The sequence below is a fragment of the Rhinolophus sinicus genome, chromosome 16, assembly GCF_057876585.1.
Source record: "Rhinolophus sinicus isolate RSI-liver-muscle chromosome 16, RSI-T2T, whole genome shotgun sequence".
NCBI lineage: Eukaryota > Metazoa > Chordata > Mammalia > Chiroptera > Rhinolophidae > Rhinolophus > Rhinolophus sinicus.
In genome coordinates, this window is record NC_142516.1 from 9,370,867 (window position 1) to 9,384,276 (window position 13,410).

Consider the following 13,410-nt stretch of genomic DNA (forward strand, 5'->3'; position numbering starts at 1 on the left):
TGGAGGGGGGCACGCCGCCCCGCCTGGCCGGTTCGCTGCGGGGCCACTCTCCGAAGCGCATCCCTGCAAGGACACAAAAAAGGGTCTGTTCGAAGCCCGCAGGAACTGCGGGGCAGTAAGAGCAGCGTGGGCTCCCCACACGGACTGAAGTCCTGTTCTGTGAGATGTGGGACCTTGGCTGTGTCTCTTTAAGCTTCAGTTTCCTCTTCTGTAAAATGGGGGAAATAGTGCTTTCCCTTTGCAAGAGTGGTGTAGAGTTCAGATGAGTGAGGTTTCCAGGGCAGGCGAGCCTTTGAACTCTCCAAACCCCGAAACTGCCCGCTTTACCGTTTTCACGGCTCAGACAGACCTCTCTCTCCCGCATGTTTTATTTCTCCCTCCAAGATCCCCCCCGTTAACCACCAACTAAACTGCAGTAACTCCTACCTGTTAAACACCCTCCCTCATCCCTATCCTGAGGACGGAGCGAGGTTCTTAGGCAGCAAAACTGTCCCCTGGAGCGGTCTGTAGTCGCCACTCCTCAGGTTCCCTGCCCTTCCCCTCGTTCCAGGGGTCTCGGGCTCACAGTGGAAATGCCTTGTTGGGGTCCCCGGGACCTCTTGAAACCGAACCCAGGGCGGCACATGTCTACCCTCCCAGGATCCACAGCTCTTGATCACGCCTCCTCCTCAAACCCTCTCCTCTCTTGGTTTCTTTCGGATTTCCCCTCGCATCTCACCCCCGGCTCCTTCTTAATCACTTTTGCAAGTCCTTTCCCCTCAGCACACCCCGGGGGGCCGGACTCCTCTTCCCTCCCCACACTGTCTCTGTAGGTGACCCCTCCCCTGAGTCCAAAATAGGGTATCCACTTGTGTGTCTATTTACCTGGCCTTGTAAACTTCAACTGCTCAAAAAGGAACACTTACTTGTGCCACAAATGTGTCTACCCTCTACTCCTACCCCACCCCTACTCTCAAGCACTTACTCCTCACCCACACCCTCCCCTCTTCATAAAATGTATCACTCTATGAAACTATCTTTCTACTTGGTATGTGTGTTTCTTTGTGTCATTGGTGCCTTCCCTTGTGGGAGAGACATAAGGCCACCAGTGCACACATACTTTGTCCCAGAGCAGCTAGCTCAGTGGTCTCAAAGTGTGGTCCCAGGACAAGCAGTTTCAGCATCACCTGGGAACTTGTTAGAGATGCAAATTCTCAGCCTCCCCCCACACCCCAAGACCTAAGGAGGCAGGAACTCTAGAGGTGGGGGCCCAGCAATCTGTATTTTAACAAGTCCTCCCCGGATTTAAGGTTTTTGAACTGGCCTAGCACGTGATCTGATGTTCCATAACTCGCAGCTGAATTAGGAATCATGTGCAGTAAGTGTTAAGTACAAGTTAGCTTCTTTCATAACTAGAGGTCCCCTGGGGAGGCGTCAAAATCAGGGCTAGATTAGTGTAAAAAATAAATATGGTGTGTTTTTATGTGCACAGATTATCTGGGAATGGATGCAATAAATCCATATGGTGGTTATTGCTAAGGAGTGGAACCAGATGTTGGGAATCAGAGTAAGGAGAAAGGCTTTCTTTTCATAGAATACTTTTTTGCATACTGGGGATTTTGTAATGTGTGTCCTCGCTATTCAAATAGAAAAAACCTATTTAAAACAAACAGAACCTGGCAGTTTCCCTTTTCCAGCCCTTTCTCGAAACCCTTGCAGCCTGGCTCTGTCTGCCTCTGACTAAAAGGCCCAGAAAGAGCAAGGCTGCTGTCACCCAGAGAACTCTGCCCCCTGCTGGCTGTTTTTCCACATGGCCCCATGGTCTCCTCTGGTTTCCTCCTCTCTACTCCTCTCCCTCAGTGGGCTCATCAGTATGGATTCTCAGGTCCAACTTGGCCTCAGGAACTTTGCACATGCTGTTCCTTCCACCAAAACTCTCTTTGCCCAGTCGGACTTACTCCTACTCATCATTCCCATCTTATTTCAATGCTCTTTATCCCCAAAAGCCTCACCTGATCATCACCCAGAACCAGAATGAGCCCTGTCCCACACTCTTATAACACCAGGAAATTCTGTGTTCTCTTGTAGCACTTATATGTGTTGTGGGTTTGTGTGATTGTTTGATTTGATTAGAGTCTGTTTCCCCCACCACAGGGCAAGGCCCCCATGATGAAGCTCACACCTGCCTTGTTCTTAGCTGTAGCCCTGTCTTACCCTGTTTGTCTGCCTCTGGCCTCAGGACTACTTCCCTGCAGACCCCTCCTCATCCCTCCTTTCCTTTCCAGCTCTTCTGTCATGAGCCCTGCTGGTGATGGGAGTCCTTTTCATTTCTGTTTCACTTGTAAATTGGGGGGGGGAGTATTGATTCCTTAGGATTGTTGGGGGACACTGGTGGGGAAAGGCTCCATAGTAGGTGCCTGCCTCACAGGACCCTATACACTTAGGACACTGGAGGGGATCTCAGTAAATTGTAACTGCCCTCACCTTTCTCATTTTTGTGGTAGTTGATTCTTCCCAAGAAGCATTTTCAGAAGAGCTGTAACTGGTATTAACTAGGACCACTTTTTATACAAGTTACATTAGTAATAGGCCATTTATTAGGCCAGATCTTAATATTGTTTTGTGTGCATTGCATCATTGTATTTAATTCTTGTAACAATCCTGTGAGGTAGCAACTATCATTATTATCTCTTATCCCTTAGAACCAGGACTTTAAAGCTTAGAGGTAAAATGCCCAAGGTCAGTTATTAAGTAGAAAAGCCAGATCTGTCTTATTCATTCTTTCACCCATTCGGCAATTATTGTGAATCTACTATGTTCAGGCCCTGCGCTCAGCAGTTGGGGTTATAATGATGAGGATGAGAATAAAGGGGTTTGATTAGTCAGGGAGATCGAGGAAGGGTTTTGGAAGGAAGAGACAACAGAGCTGGTCTGAAGCATGAGTTGTTTCCAAGGGCTGAGTGATTGGCTGAATTCTTCTGCTCATCTTTGAGGGTCAACTTAGAATCTTTGTCCACCACTGAAATCCCAGGACTGCAGGAGATTTCTGCTGTGCCATTTAGCCTAATTGGATCTCCAAGGAAGGGGCATTCACTACCTCCAGAGACCTGTGATCAAAAGGGAAGCTCTGGCCCTGGGAAGGCCACATGGTCCTAACACATTTTAGAACCCAGAGTTGAGGGTATGCCTCAGCTGACCGTCTCCTCTGTCCCCTCATCCTCCCAAACACACACACACTAAGGGCTCTCCTCCCATTCTGGGGCTGGGTAATGGTAGTGGGGAAGCCATCACAGAGATCATTTCTCACAGTCCACAGGGAGATCAACAGAGCCTTAAGGGAACACAGAGGGGATCTAGATGGCCCCTGGGGGGAGGTATTAAAAACAGTGTCCCTGAGGAGATATTTTAATACGATTTTGAAAGATGAATAAGGTTTTGGCAGTGAGGTGAAGCCAGCAGCATTCCAGCTTGAAGGAACCAAAGGATCAAGTTCTACTGTCTGACCCAATGGGTTTGGCATCCCTCTCTCTGCTGTGTGACTTCATCAGTGTATGATAGGGACAATATTGGAGCTACCTCATTGAGTGGGCGTGACGTTTAGACAACATAGCACTAATGTAAATCTCTCAGAACCGTGGTGGGGCACAGATTCAGGATGCAATACAGGTTAACTGTATTGTTGGTAAGGAACCCGCAAGTGCAGGGAAATGTTGCAAAACCTCCTGTGTAGCAGGTGAGGGAAGGGGCATGATGAGAAATGTGGGTAGGGGTCAGACCGGACAGGGACACCAATGCCAGGATGAGGGCTTTTTGAAAATTAAGGAATGACATACATAAACAAGCCAACGGATTGGTGGGGCGGGGTGGGGAAAGGGCGGGAAATGGGCAGCCAGTAAGGAAGCCGCGGCATAACCCGGCAGAGTACAGGCGGGCGAGGCATTAGTGTTCTTGTTCTTTGTCTTCAAGCAGGCCAGGTAGGGCTTAGACCTTGGGCAACAGCCGCGAAGAGTCCTTCCGTGAGAGGGTGGTCAAAGGCAGACGCCCCGGCAGGTTCAGAGGCTAGTGGCCGCGCGCCACCTGGTGGCCGTAGGCGATGGGCTCAGCCGGGAGCTGCAGACTTTGAAAAATCCGGGAAACTGAGGCGGGGAACGGGGGATCTTCCAATGGGACCTCATCCCGATTCCAACCCCATTTTACAGATAGGGAGACTGAGAACGGAAGGCGAACAAGGATGGGTAAGGAGCCTCTCAAACCGAGAGCTTCAAGACACCAGGAGTTAAAAGAGTCTTGAGAGTTTCTTTAATGGTATCATTGGCTTAGAGCTTAGTTTGCCATTCTGTTCTACGGGAAGGCGGAAAATGAAAGAGGAGGAAGAGAAACTTTAGTCTTTCCCGCCCACCCGGAGGTAAAAGGCTTTAAAGAGTACCCCGGAAAGTAGAGTTTTATAGATTCCATTTGCATACGAACGCAGTCACCTCGAGTTAAACTCCGGTCCTTTAATCTCGGGTCCAATTTGTCCCGAAGCCGCGGAGGAAAGCCCTCGTGAATACCTCCGAACTCCGCCCCATCCGAGCCCCGCCTACAGGGCTGGGCTTCGTTGCACGTGCTCACCCGGCTCTTTCGCGACCCGCCTCCTAGGAAAGAATCATTGTCAGGGCGGGGGGGATACAAAGAGTCGTTGGAAAGGTTGACCATGCATAAATCACAATAAAGAAAAGACTCTGAAGTAATCTTTATTAAATTTTACCAGAAGTTTTCATTAGGGTTCATGATCTTGAAAGGACTTGGATTTCCCTTCTTCAGGGCTGGTTATCCTTCCTCCCACCCCTTCAGTTGGTGGAGTCTCGCGTGGATGGCCTCGCCGGACGGACTCCAATACCCAGCGTGCTCTGCAGGGCTGTGCGTGGCAGCGGCGCGTGACGTCGGGGGAGGGAGCTGGCCAGTGCTGAGGGGGCGCGGCGCGGAGGGACTAGGAGCCGGGCGGCTCGCGGCCCAGAGAGCGCGGTAGCCGGGAGCCCGCCGGCCCCTGACAGCCCCCTCCCCCTGGCGGACGACGACGACGACGGCGACGGCGCCGGTCATGGCGGAGCAGCGAACCGAGCGCGGGCCTTGAGCACCACCGCATGGAGCGGGACGAACGGCCGCCTAGCGGAGGGGGAAGCGGCGGGGGCTCGGCGGGGTTCCTGGAGCCGCCCGCCGCGCTCCCTCCGCCGCCGCGCAACGGTGGGTGAGGGGCGTGCAGAGCCCGGGCCCAGCAAGAACCGTCCCTCTGTCCCCTACCCCGGGGATCTCCCTCCTCTCAGCGGACTCTCCCTCTGGGAAGCCGCAGAGGCCCCGGGTCCCCTCGGCGTGGACCTTCACCCGGGTCACTCTCAGCGCGGACCCTCCCTCTCCTCTCCTACTGAGTGTGTACCCTCCCCCTCCCTCCCCGTTCCCCTCAGCGCGGATCCTCCCCCTGCCGGGTTCCCTCCACCCCGACCTTCATTTCCCCCTCCCCCTGTCCCCTCTGCACTGGCCTCCCCTCCCCCCTTCCCCTCTGCAAGGACCCTCCCCCCTCCCCCCAGGTCCCTTCAACGCGGACCCCTCTCCTCCTCCCCCGATCTTCTCAGCGCGGAGCTCTCCCCTTCCTCCGGGTCCCTTCAGGCCGATTCTCCCGCGGTCCTCTCCAGCCCCCACCTCAAGTCCCGTCACTGGGGGCTTCCCCGCCCCCTCGGGTCCGCTCTGCTCAGAGCCTCCCCTTTGTACCCCATTCCAGGGTCCCCTCTGTGGGCGCCTCTGCTCCACAGGGTTCCTTCAGCGCGGAGCCCTCCCCTCCCCCAGTCCCCTCAGTGCTCCCCCACGCGGGTCCCTCCTTCCCCCGCGGACGCTCCTTCCTCGCCCTGCCGACCCGACGCCACACCCACGTCCCCTTGGTTCACTCTGCCCCACACCTTTCTGGAGCCTCTTCCCTTCTCTACCGTGCGGTACTACTGCGAGCCTCCACCTCTGCGCCGACCTTCAGATCGTTAGCTACTGGTCCAGCGTCTCCTTTTTGGACCCCTTGGTGCCTGTTCCGCACTCCGTTGCCCTCTGCTCCTTTCTCGCTCAGCCCCCTTTTCTGTTTGGCGAAGACTTGCTGCAGGCTGAGATCTCCGGCCCGAGGGGGTGCTGGGGACACCTGCCTTTCCCTCTGACTGCCGGCGGGTCCCGGTCCGCGCTTTCCCCACCTCGGTTTTCCTTGTCTCTTTCGCGATCCCGGATCCCAGACCCCGAGAATTCCTCACCTGGCCCGGGCCTTCCTACCGCTCTTCCCCTGCCCCCAGGACCGGGCCAAGTCCTCCGTTTTGAGAGAATGAGGGAATAGACTTAAATATTTCAAGCTAAGTTTCCTCTCGGGCTGTCTCTGGGGTTGACTCGCCCTCCGTCCCCTGGCTCCCTCCCCCTGCGGGGTGTTTTATTTGTTTCTGTTTGATATTTTCTCCCTCGGTGTTTGCAGCGGAATGTTTTTATTGGTAACGTGTAAGGAGCTTTTGTGAGGTCGTAAAAGGTGAACTTTTGAACTTGGAAAGCGCCCTGGAGCAATTAGCGCAGGCGATAGCCCCGGGAGGCCTGAATTACAAAGGGTGCTCGTACGGGCAGGCAAACGCTCCGGCGGCAAACCCGATTTATTTATTTATTTGCCCTGTCTTCTACCTTTCACATCTCCTCATTTCCGAATAAAGGACAGGCTCTTGGAGATCCGTGCCTCCTCCCCTCTCTGTGCCATAAACTCGCAATTCTCTGAAAGATCTAGGACCGAACAGTGTCTAACAAGTAACATTTCAAATTGAATGCAAACACCCGGGACAGTTAGAAGGCACTAAAAATTAATTGCTTCAGCAAGAAGTTTCTCAATCAGGACAGTGACCTGGCAGGTGTGAGGAAAGTAACCTGAGTATAAGTCACTTAGGCTTTCAATTGTTGAATGAATGAGGAGCTACGGAAGGAGAGAAATCTTGGGGTGGATCTGCACCTTCATACGTTTGTTGCCAACTCAGTAGACCTGCTGTTTTTACCAGTTAAGAGTGAAGTGTGTTTAGAGGACAACCTGGTTAACTTCACTTGATGCTGCTAACCAAATAGGGATATGTTTTCAAAGCTCTTGTCCTTTTTTAAGATATCTGTGATGTGTGGTATCTAGGTGGCCAACTGTCCCGTGGGATGTCTTTGGAGACTAATTTCTGAATGTGAACATGTTTGAGATCAATAAAATCCGGTGTCACAAAGGAGGAGGCTGGAATCCAGTTAGGGTAGAAGGAGACAGCATCATAGGAACAAAGGATTTCTTTAATGCTTTTGACTTTTTAAGCTTTTTAAGTGGAGTTTGGTTTGGTATTAATGTGTGAATGTTGTAAATCCTGATCTAAAATTTACCATGCTGATTTTTTACCCAAGCCCCAGATCTTATAGCCCACATTAGTGTGTGTATTTTCATAATGCCTTTCTGTGTGTGTATACTTCCTGTACCCACCTGTGCATAACATGTAAATGGATTTTGCTGCAGACTTCAGTTTTACTTGAGAATATTGTTGTAAGGGAAACCTAGGAACAGCATTTGCTATTAATTATTCATTAGTACATTTTAAAGAACTCAGTGGTAATTTTAACTCTTAATCAAATTTCCCATTCATAGTCTCATTTCCTCAATTGGTCAGAACCATTTAAAAGAATGTTATCGAGCAATCCATTTACCGTAGGCTAAACTGGCTTTAATATTTTACATCAGTCCTATTTAGTGCTTCGAAATATTTCCTTTTTATTGAAAACACAATGGGACTTTTGGCAGTGTGATGGGCTTAAGAGAAAATACATGAAACAGTAGACTATTCTGGGATGCTTTATTTTTCAGTGTAAGAACGAGCAGTGTGTTCTGTCTTAGAATTTATGTTCATTATCTATTATCTCTTATAACTTAACACGCTCACAGGAGAATTACCAAAAAAAGAAAAAAGTTTATTTCTGGAACGGTGGGGACATTTTTTTCTTTTATACTTCCTAATTGATATTTTTCTCTAAAAGTAAATGAAACTGCTTAAGTTCTAAGCAGAAAAAATGAATTCTTCTGTCTTTTTATCCTACCGACTGATTTCCATTTTGTATAAAATATTGGCAATAGATAGTTATCTAGGTAGGAAGTCTTTTGGTTTGTGTCATTAAGAAATAAACTGGAGGTGGAATTTTAGAAATGTTTTCCTGCCGGAAACGCCATTGATACTGAATTTACAGTCCTTTAAATGGTTTTTATTATTCTACTGGAACAGAGTTGCTAGCCTTTTGATGCATCATCACCCTTCCAGAAATTCCCTCTGCTGACTGCGCTAGATATTTTCAGTTGTTGCTTGTAGGTTTTCATAACAAAAATGAGCTCAATTTAGTCATAATAGAGGACTGCTCCCTTTTGGGGGTTTCAAAGGGAGATAAATGATTTGAGGAAATATATGCTGAATATTTCTTTTGTTCATTTTATTTTAAGAGAATGAGGGAGTAGACTTAAATATTCAAGCTAAGGAAGGTTATAAGCCATGATCAGTAATTAAAAGCGTGTTTTTTATAATTACACTTTAGAGGAAATGAGAGTTCACTAAATAACGTGTTATCTATTTCTTACTATGACCATGCTATCCAAATGTTTGTCCCTGAAAATAGATTAGTAAATATTTTCCGTAATTTAACTTCAGTTTTGTGACTTTAAAAATTAAGTTAATTCTGAGTCACCTCTGAATTTTCTACTCTGATTTAAAAAATATATAATATAGTACTGCTGTTTTTTAGAACAAACAGCACAGGGTTTTTTGTTTGTTTGTTTGTTTGTTTGTTTTAGTAGGTTTGGGACCTCCACAGAACACTGAGCAACAGTGAACAGATTCACTGGTGATTTTGAGCAGCTGAGATGTGAGATGATCACATTTCCAATCTTTGATTTACCATCCACCAAATTCTGGGTATTTCTGTCCCATGTAATTAAACTATTACCATGACATGCTTACTAATCTGTAAGTCATTCTGAATTTTGTAGCAAAAAGGGAGTTAGATGGGGGGACGACGACAAATTATGCATTCACATCTTTTATTCATAATTTCTTGGTTTCTCAACATTTTTTTCCTTTTTCTTGGGTTGTTGGGCAAAGGTAGAAAATAAACTTTAGATTAAAATACCTAATTTTAGGTTAGTGGGGCATGGAGGGTAGAAATGCCAACTGCTGCTATGATAGTGATGAGGGAAGTTTCTTAAATTACTTGTATTGCTTAGTGTGCAAGTTGGCTTTAAATTGCTAATGATGCTTCCATGTTTTGGGGCCCGGGGCTGTGTAAGTGAGTTTCATCCTGTATTAAGACACCATGGCTTCATTTTATAACTAGGCAGTTGCTTATTGGTTTGTGTTGAATAAATTGGTCCATTACTGAATTGTGTTCAGATGGCAACTTGTGGCTTCAGAATTCAGGATCGCTCCTTCAACATAGGAGACTTCATGTTCAGCATGCGCATCTCGAGCTTGGGACCTTGTCTTCATTTTTTGTTACGTTTATTTTGGTCTTGTAGCCAAGTTAAATGACGGTTCTCTGTTTGAGTGTTTTTTCCATGTATATAATTCGATTGAAAGTTAAATTTGGGCACAATGCCTTTTAAGAGTAAATTTTACATTGTTGGTCAAATCTATTATTTTAAAGTAGGACTATAAGAATGCCTTATTTTGTGTGAACCAATCATCTCTTATGTGAAAAAGGGTCATAGAAAAAAATCAAAGTTCTGAATCAACAGAGAAAGCTTGCATTTCAGCAAGGAATGAAAGTGTCCTTGAAACAATTTTAAACAGAAGGTGGCTATTGAATATGCATGCCCACACAAGCAGTGATCTAATGTACCCACCTCTTTGTTGTACTTTGAAAGTATTTCCCAAACCAATAACTTGTGAAAGAAAATATTGTCTTTCAAACTTTCGTATTCTTAGGGTCAACTTTTTCCTGGCTCAGGTAATTTCTTATGGGTTGATGGATGCCTCTGATTGATAGCTAGGGTTTAGAAATACCAGAATTTTTAAAAGTCGGCAAGAAGTACTGAGCAGGTAATTCTTTTTCGGGCGTTGAGCTCCTGTTAGAGCTGAAGTTTCAGGTTCATCTGAGCTAAATCTTCAATAAAAAAAATAAAAATCTGTGGATGTAACTTTGATGTACAATATTCCTAGAATTAAGCCTACTTTGCTATTTATTGCTTATTTTCCAAAATGGCCTGTCCCTACGAAAAAGATAAGGCTGTTAGACCTTAATTTCCTTAATACTGGAAAATTAGAAGAAAACCGTTGTGAGATGTTTAACCTGCTTTTCAGTGTGGCTTAGAAATAACTATAGATTAGAGAACTTTATTTTAAAGAATAAAACATCTACTTTATTTTGTTCTTATTACCTGCTGTTAAACAGTAGCCTGCGTAGAACAGCTTCTCAAGAAAACAGTTTTCCTCTGGTTACGATTATTTAAATAAGACTTTACTATGTAACCCTGTAATTCTAATTAACAGTGATTTAGTTGGGGAGAGAACCAGGATTTCCTCAGCTGGCTGTTGGGGAGCTGAATTGCTTTTTACCCCACCCCCAGCTGCAGCAAATCTTTTGATCCCTAAGCTACAGTGGTTGTCATTCGAGAAAGCAAACTGAGAGAAAATAAGTTGTGAAAATAGCGTACTTTTAGCTTCATTTGCATTTTGGAATTTTTGTTCTTAAAAAAATACAGGAATAATTGAACCTTCAAAATTTATCTTGAAGGGAGCAAAGTGACTAAACTGTAATAAATAGTTCCTCGATTTCCTTAAAACTACATTTCTTGCTTTAAAAATTTTTGGAATGTTTTAATATTGATAATCACTATTTCAAAAGAGAATTTATCCTAATTATAAATTCACAGGAGACATTCAGGTGTTTTGAATTTCCTAGGAGTTTGTGTTTGGGGCAAACAAAAGTTAGCCCGTATGTATTGTAAACATTTTCATTCAAGGTAGTTTGTGGTTTCTCCATCAGCATTATTGGAATAAGTTCAAAAAGAGAATCACAAATTCTTATGTCGTATACTAAAGAAACTCTGCAATTTGCTATAGTAAGAGTTAACTTTAAAAAGTATCTTCAAATGATGAGGTCTTTGGATCCTAATTGTGAACTGTGCACCCTTCAATTTGTTTACAAGCTATTCAAGCATAAACCACAGATGGCAGTAGTAGCATATTTTTCTGTTTTCTGGAAAGATTCTTACCTTTAAGTTGGTGTCAGTTCTATGGGCACTGTTGATAAAGTCAGCTGGCAAGTGTAATGTTTCCAAAACCAATTCCCTAGGCAGCAACATGTAATGTATTCTGGAAACAAATCCTGGAGGTTTGATTTGAAGATATACTCTGTGGGTGGTTTGAACCAGAATAGTGACTTTGCTCTCATTGTCAAAGTGAGAAATTATAAAAAGAATTTGGTAATGGGGATAGAAGGAATTGTTTGCCGAAGAAGCTCTAGCTCATTGGCCCTGTAGTAATGGTATTAGCAAAGGATTTATCAAGTATAGATGCTTGAACAACTATTTGCATTGGAAACGATTTATAATTCATTTAAAAATATACTCAAGGATCATAGTTGAGAGAAATGCACAACTAAATTTCTCATGTGGAAGAGGTAGATACCCTTCTCCGCTTTTTATCTCCAACTCCTTATATTTCATAGTAGCATAGAGTTTTAGATTTGTCTATAAAAGCATTCAGAGGTCTGAGTGGGTTCTGCTTGCTCTTGCAATCCATCATTGTAGTGTCAAAATTTGTGTTCTTATTTTTTCCTCTAAAACCATTGATTGAAAAAGGAGATGATTGAACAGATTTTTAAACTTCCTATGATATTTCCTTTGAGTCCAAAGGAAACAGAGGTATGATTTTGTGGTTTAAGACTCAGGAAACATTTTAGTAACAAATCTGCGCCAAAATGAAGGACAGACTGATGCAGTGAAGGAAAGTACCTTAATCTGTAGCGAGTTTTCATTAAAAAAATTAATTTTATTTAATTTATGTACTTATTTCAGTCCTGAAGCTTATCATCGTGGAAGGATTAAAAATTCAGTCTTAATCATTTTTGTTAATTCCCTATGCCCTACTGGATCAGATGCAGTGTTCTTTTTATCACAACGCCAATATGTGCAATTCAATTTTTCTCTCAAAAAAAAAAAAAGGACACAACAATTCTGTGAAGCCTTACATACTTTTTATCCTGCTTCCTCATCTCTTGCCTTTTAAATTTATAAATGAGTAATGAAATAATACTCAGTTGGATTGTATTATTTTCTACCATTCATCATTTGTTGAGCATTCATTACTGGATTGTTTTGTTTCAGACTTAATCTCTTCCCACTTATTGAGTCATTAAATGTGATTTACTGTAGTATTTAAACCAGTGGTTTTCAAATTGTGGTCCACGAACCTTTGGGGGGTCCCTGAGACCCTTTCTTGACGCTCTTGAACTCAAAACTATTTTTATAATACATTATTTGTCTTTTTCACCATTTTGACATTTGCATTGATGTTGAAAAAACCATGGTGGGTAAAAACTTGGCACCTTAGTGGAAGTCAGAGCACTAAACTGTAATAGTAGTGATTATATTCTTAATCTCCATACACTTGTATTAAAAAAGCCCATTTCACTTAAGTCCTAGATGAAATAAAAATGATTAATTTTATTAAATCTTGACCCTTGACCACACTTGTTTTTGATATTGTATGATGAATACACACAAAGCATTTCTGCTGCATACCAAAATAGAATAGTTGTTTTAAGGAAAAGTGCTGTGCAATTCATTATGTTATGCGCTGAACTAGCTGGGATTTTTTTTCATGGATCACCATTTTTACTTGAAAGAACAATTAAACTACGGTTTGTTCAGATTTGGGTATTTGGCAGACAGTTTTTTTTGGAAATTGAACAGGAAGCCTGTAACTCCAAGGAAGACTGACAATACTTGTTGCTAGTTAATAAAATTTGAGCTTTCAGGCAACAATTAGAATTTTGGAGATCTTGTACCTGTCACTATAAGCTTAACAGCTTCCCAATACTTAAAGCTTTTTCTGATGAGACAGGTGGTGGTGGTATTATTAACACATGTGACTTTTTTGCTATCATATAATGAAATGTCAACATTTTGAAGATCACCTTATTTCAGTGAAAGTGTATTTTTCAAATCACTGGGTATATGATTTACAGAATCCTGCATGGGTAAAAGATCTGTTCAAAATGTCATATAGATCAATGGATTTTAATGTAACAGAGTACACAAAGTTCATTGATATAGTTTTAGATTTCACATTGAACTAACCTTTAAGAAATGAGCATCTACTAAGTTTTGGTGTATTATCAAAGAAAAATATGTACAATTATTTTAATAAGTAAATACTTCTGTGT

At 44.1% G+C, this 13,410-nt stretch overlaps 1 protein-coding gene and 2 long non-coding RNA genes across 4 annotated transcripts in view; 1 reads left to right on the forward strand and 2 right to left on the reverse strand.

Moving 5' to 3' along the window:
* Positions 1 to 3,771: 3,771 nt before the first annotated feature.
* Positions 3,772 to 4,603, reverse strand: LOC141571372 (uncharacterized). Its single transcript, XR_012496122.2, has 2 exons — positions 4,455 to 4,603; positions 3,772 to 4,096 (listed from the first exon to the last, which is right to left on the reverse strand). It is a non-coding gene; the product is annotated as an uncharacterized LOC141571372 (long non-coding RNA).
* A 93-nt stretch (positions 4,604 to 4,696) lies between these two features.
* Positions 4,697 to 6,234, reverse strand: LOC141571186 (uncharacterized). Its single transcript, XR_012495938.2, has 2 exons — positions 5,910 to 6,234; positions 4,697 to 5,124 (listed from the first exon to the last, which is right to left on the reverse strand). It is a non-coding gene; the product is annotated as an uncharacterized LOC141571186 (long non-coding RNA).
* Positions 5,071 to 13,410, forward strand: part of NR6A1 (nuclear receptor subfamily 6 group A member 1) — a 202,487-nt gene continuing 194,147 nt past the window's right edge. For both annotated transcript variants that reach the window (XM_074330999.2, XM_074331000.2), the window contains exon 1: positions 5,071 to 5,202. In XM_074330999.2, the coding sequence (XP_074187100.2) occupies positions 5,103 to 5,202 (100 nt within the window). In that variant the 5' untranslated portion in view covers positions 5,071 to 5,102. The remainder of the gene's footprint in view (positions 5,203 to 13,410) is intronic.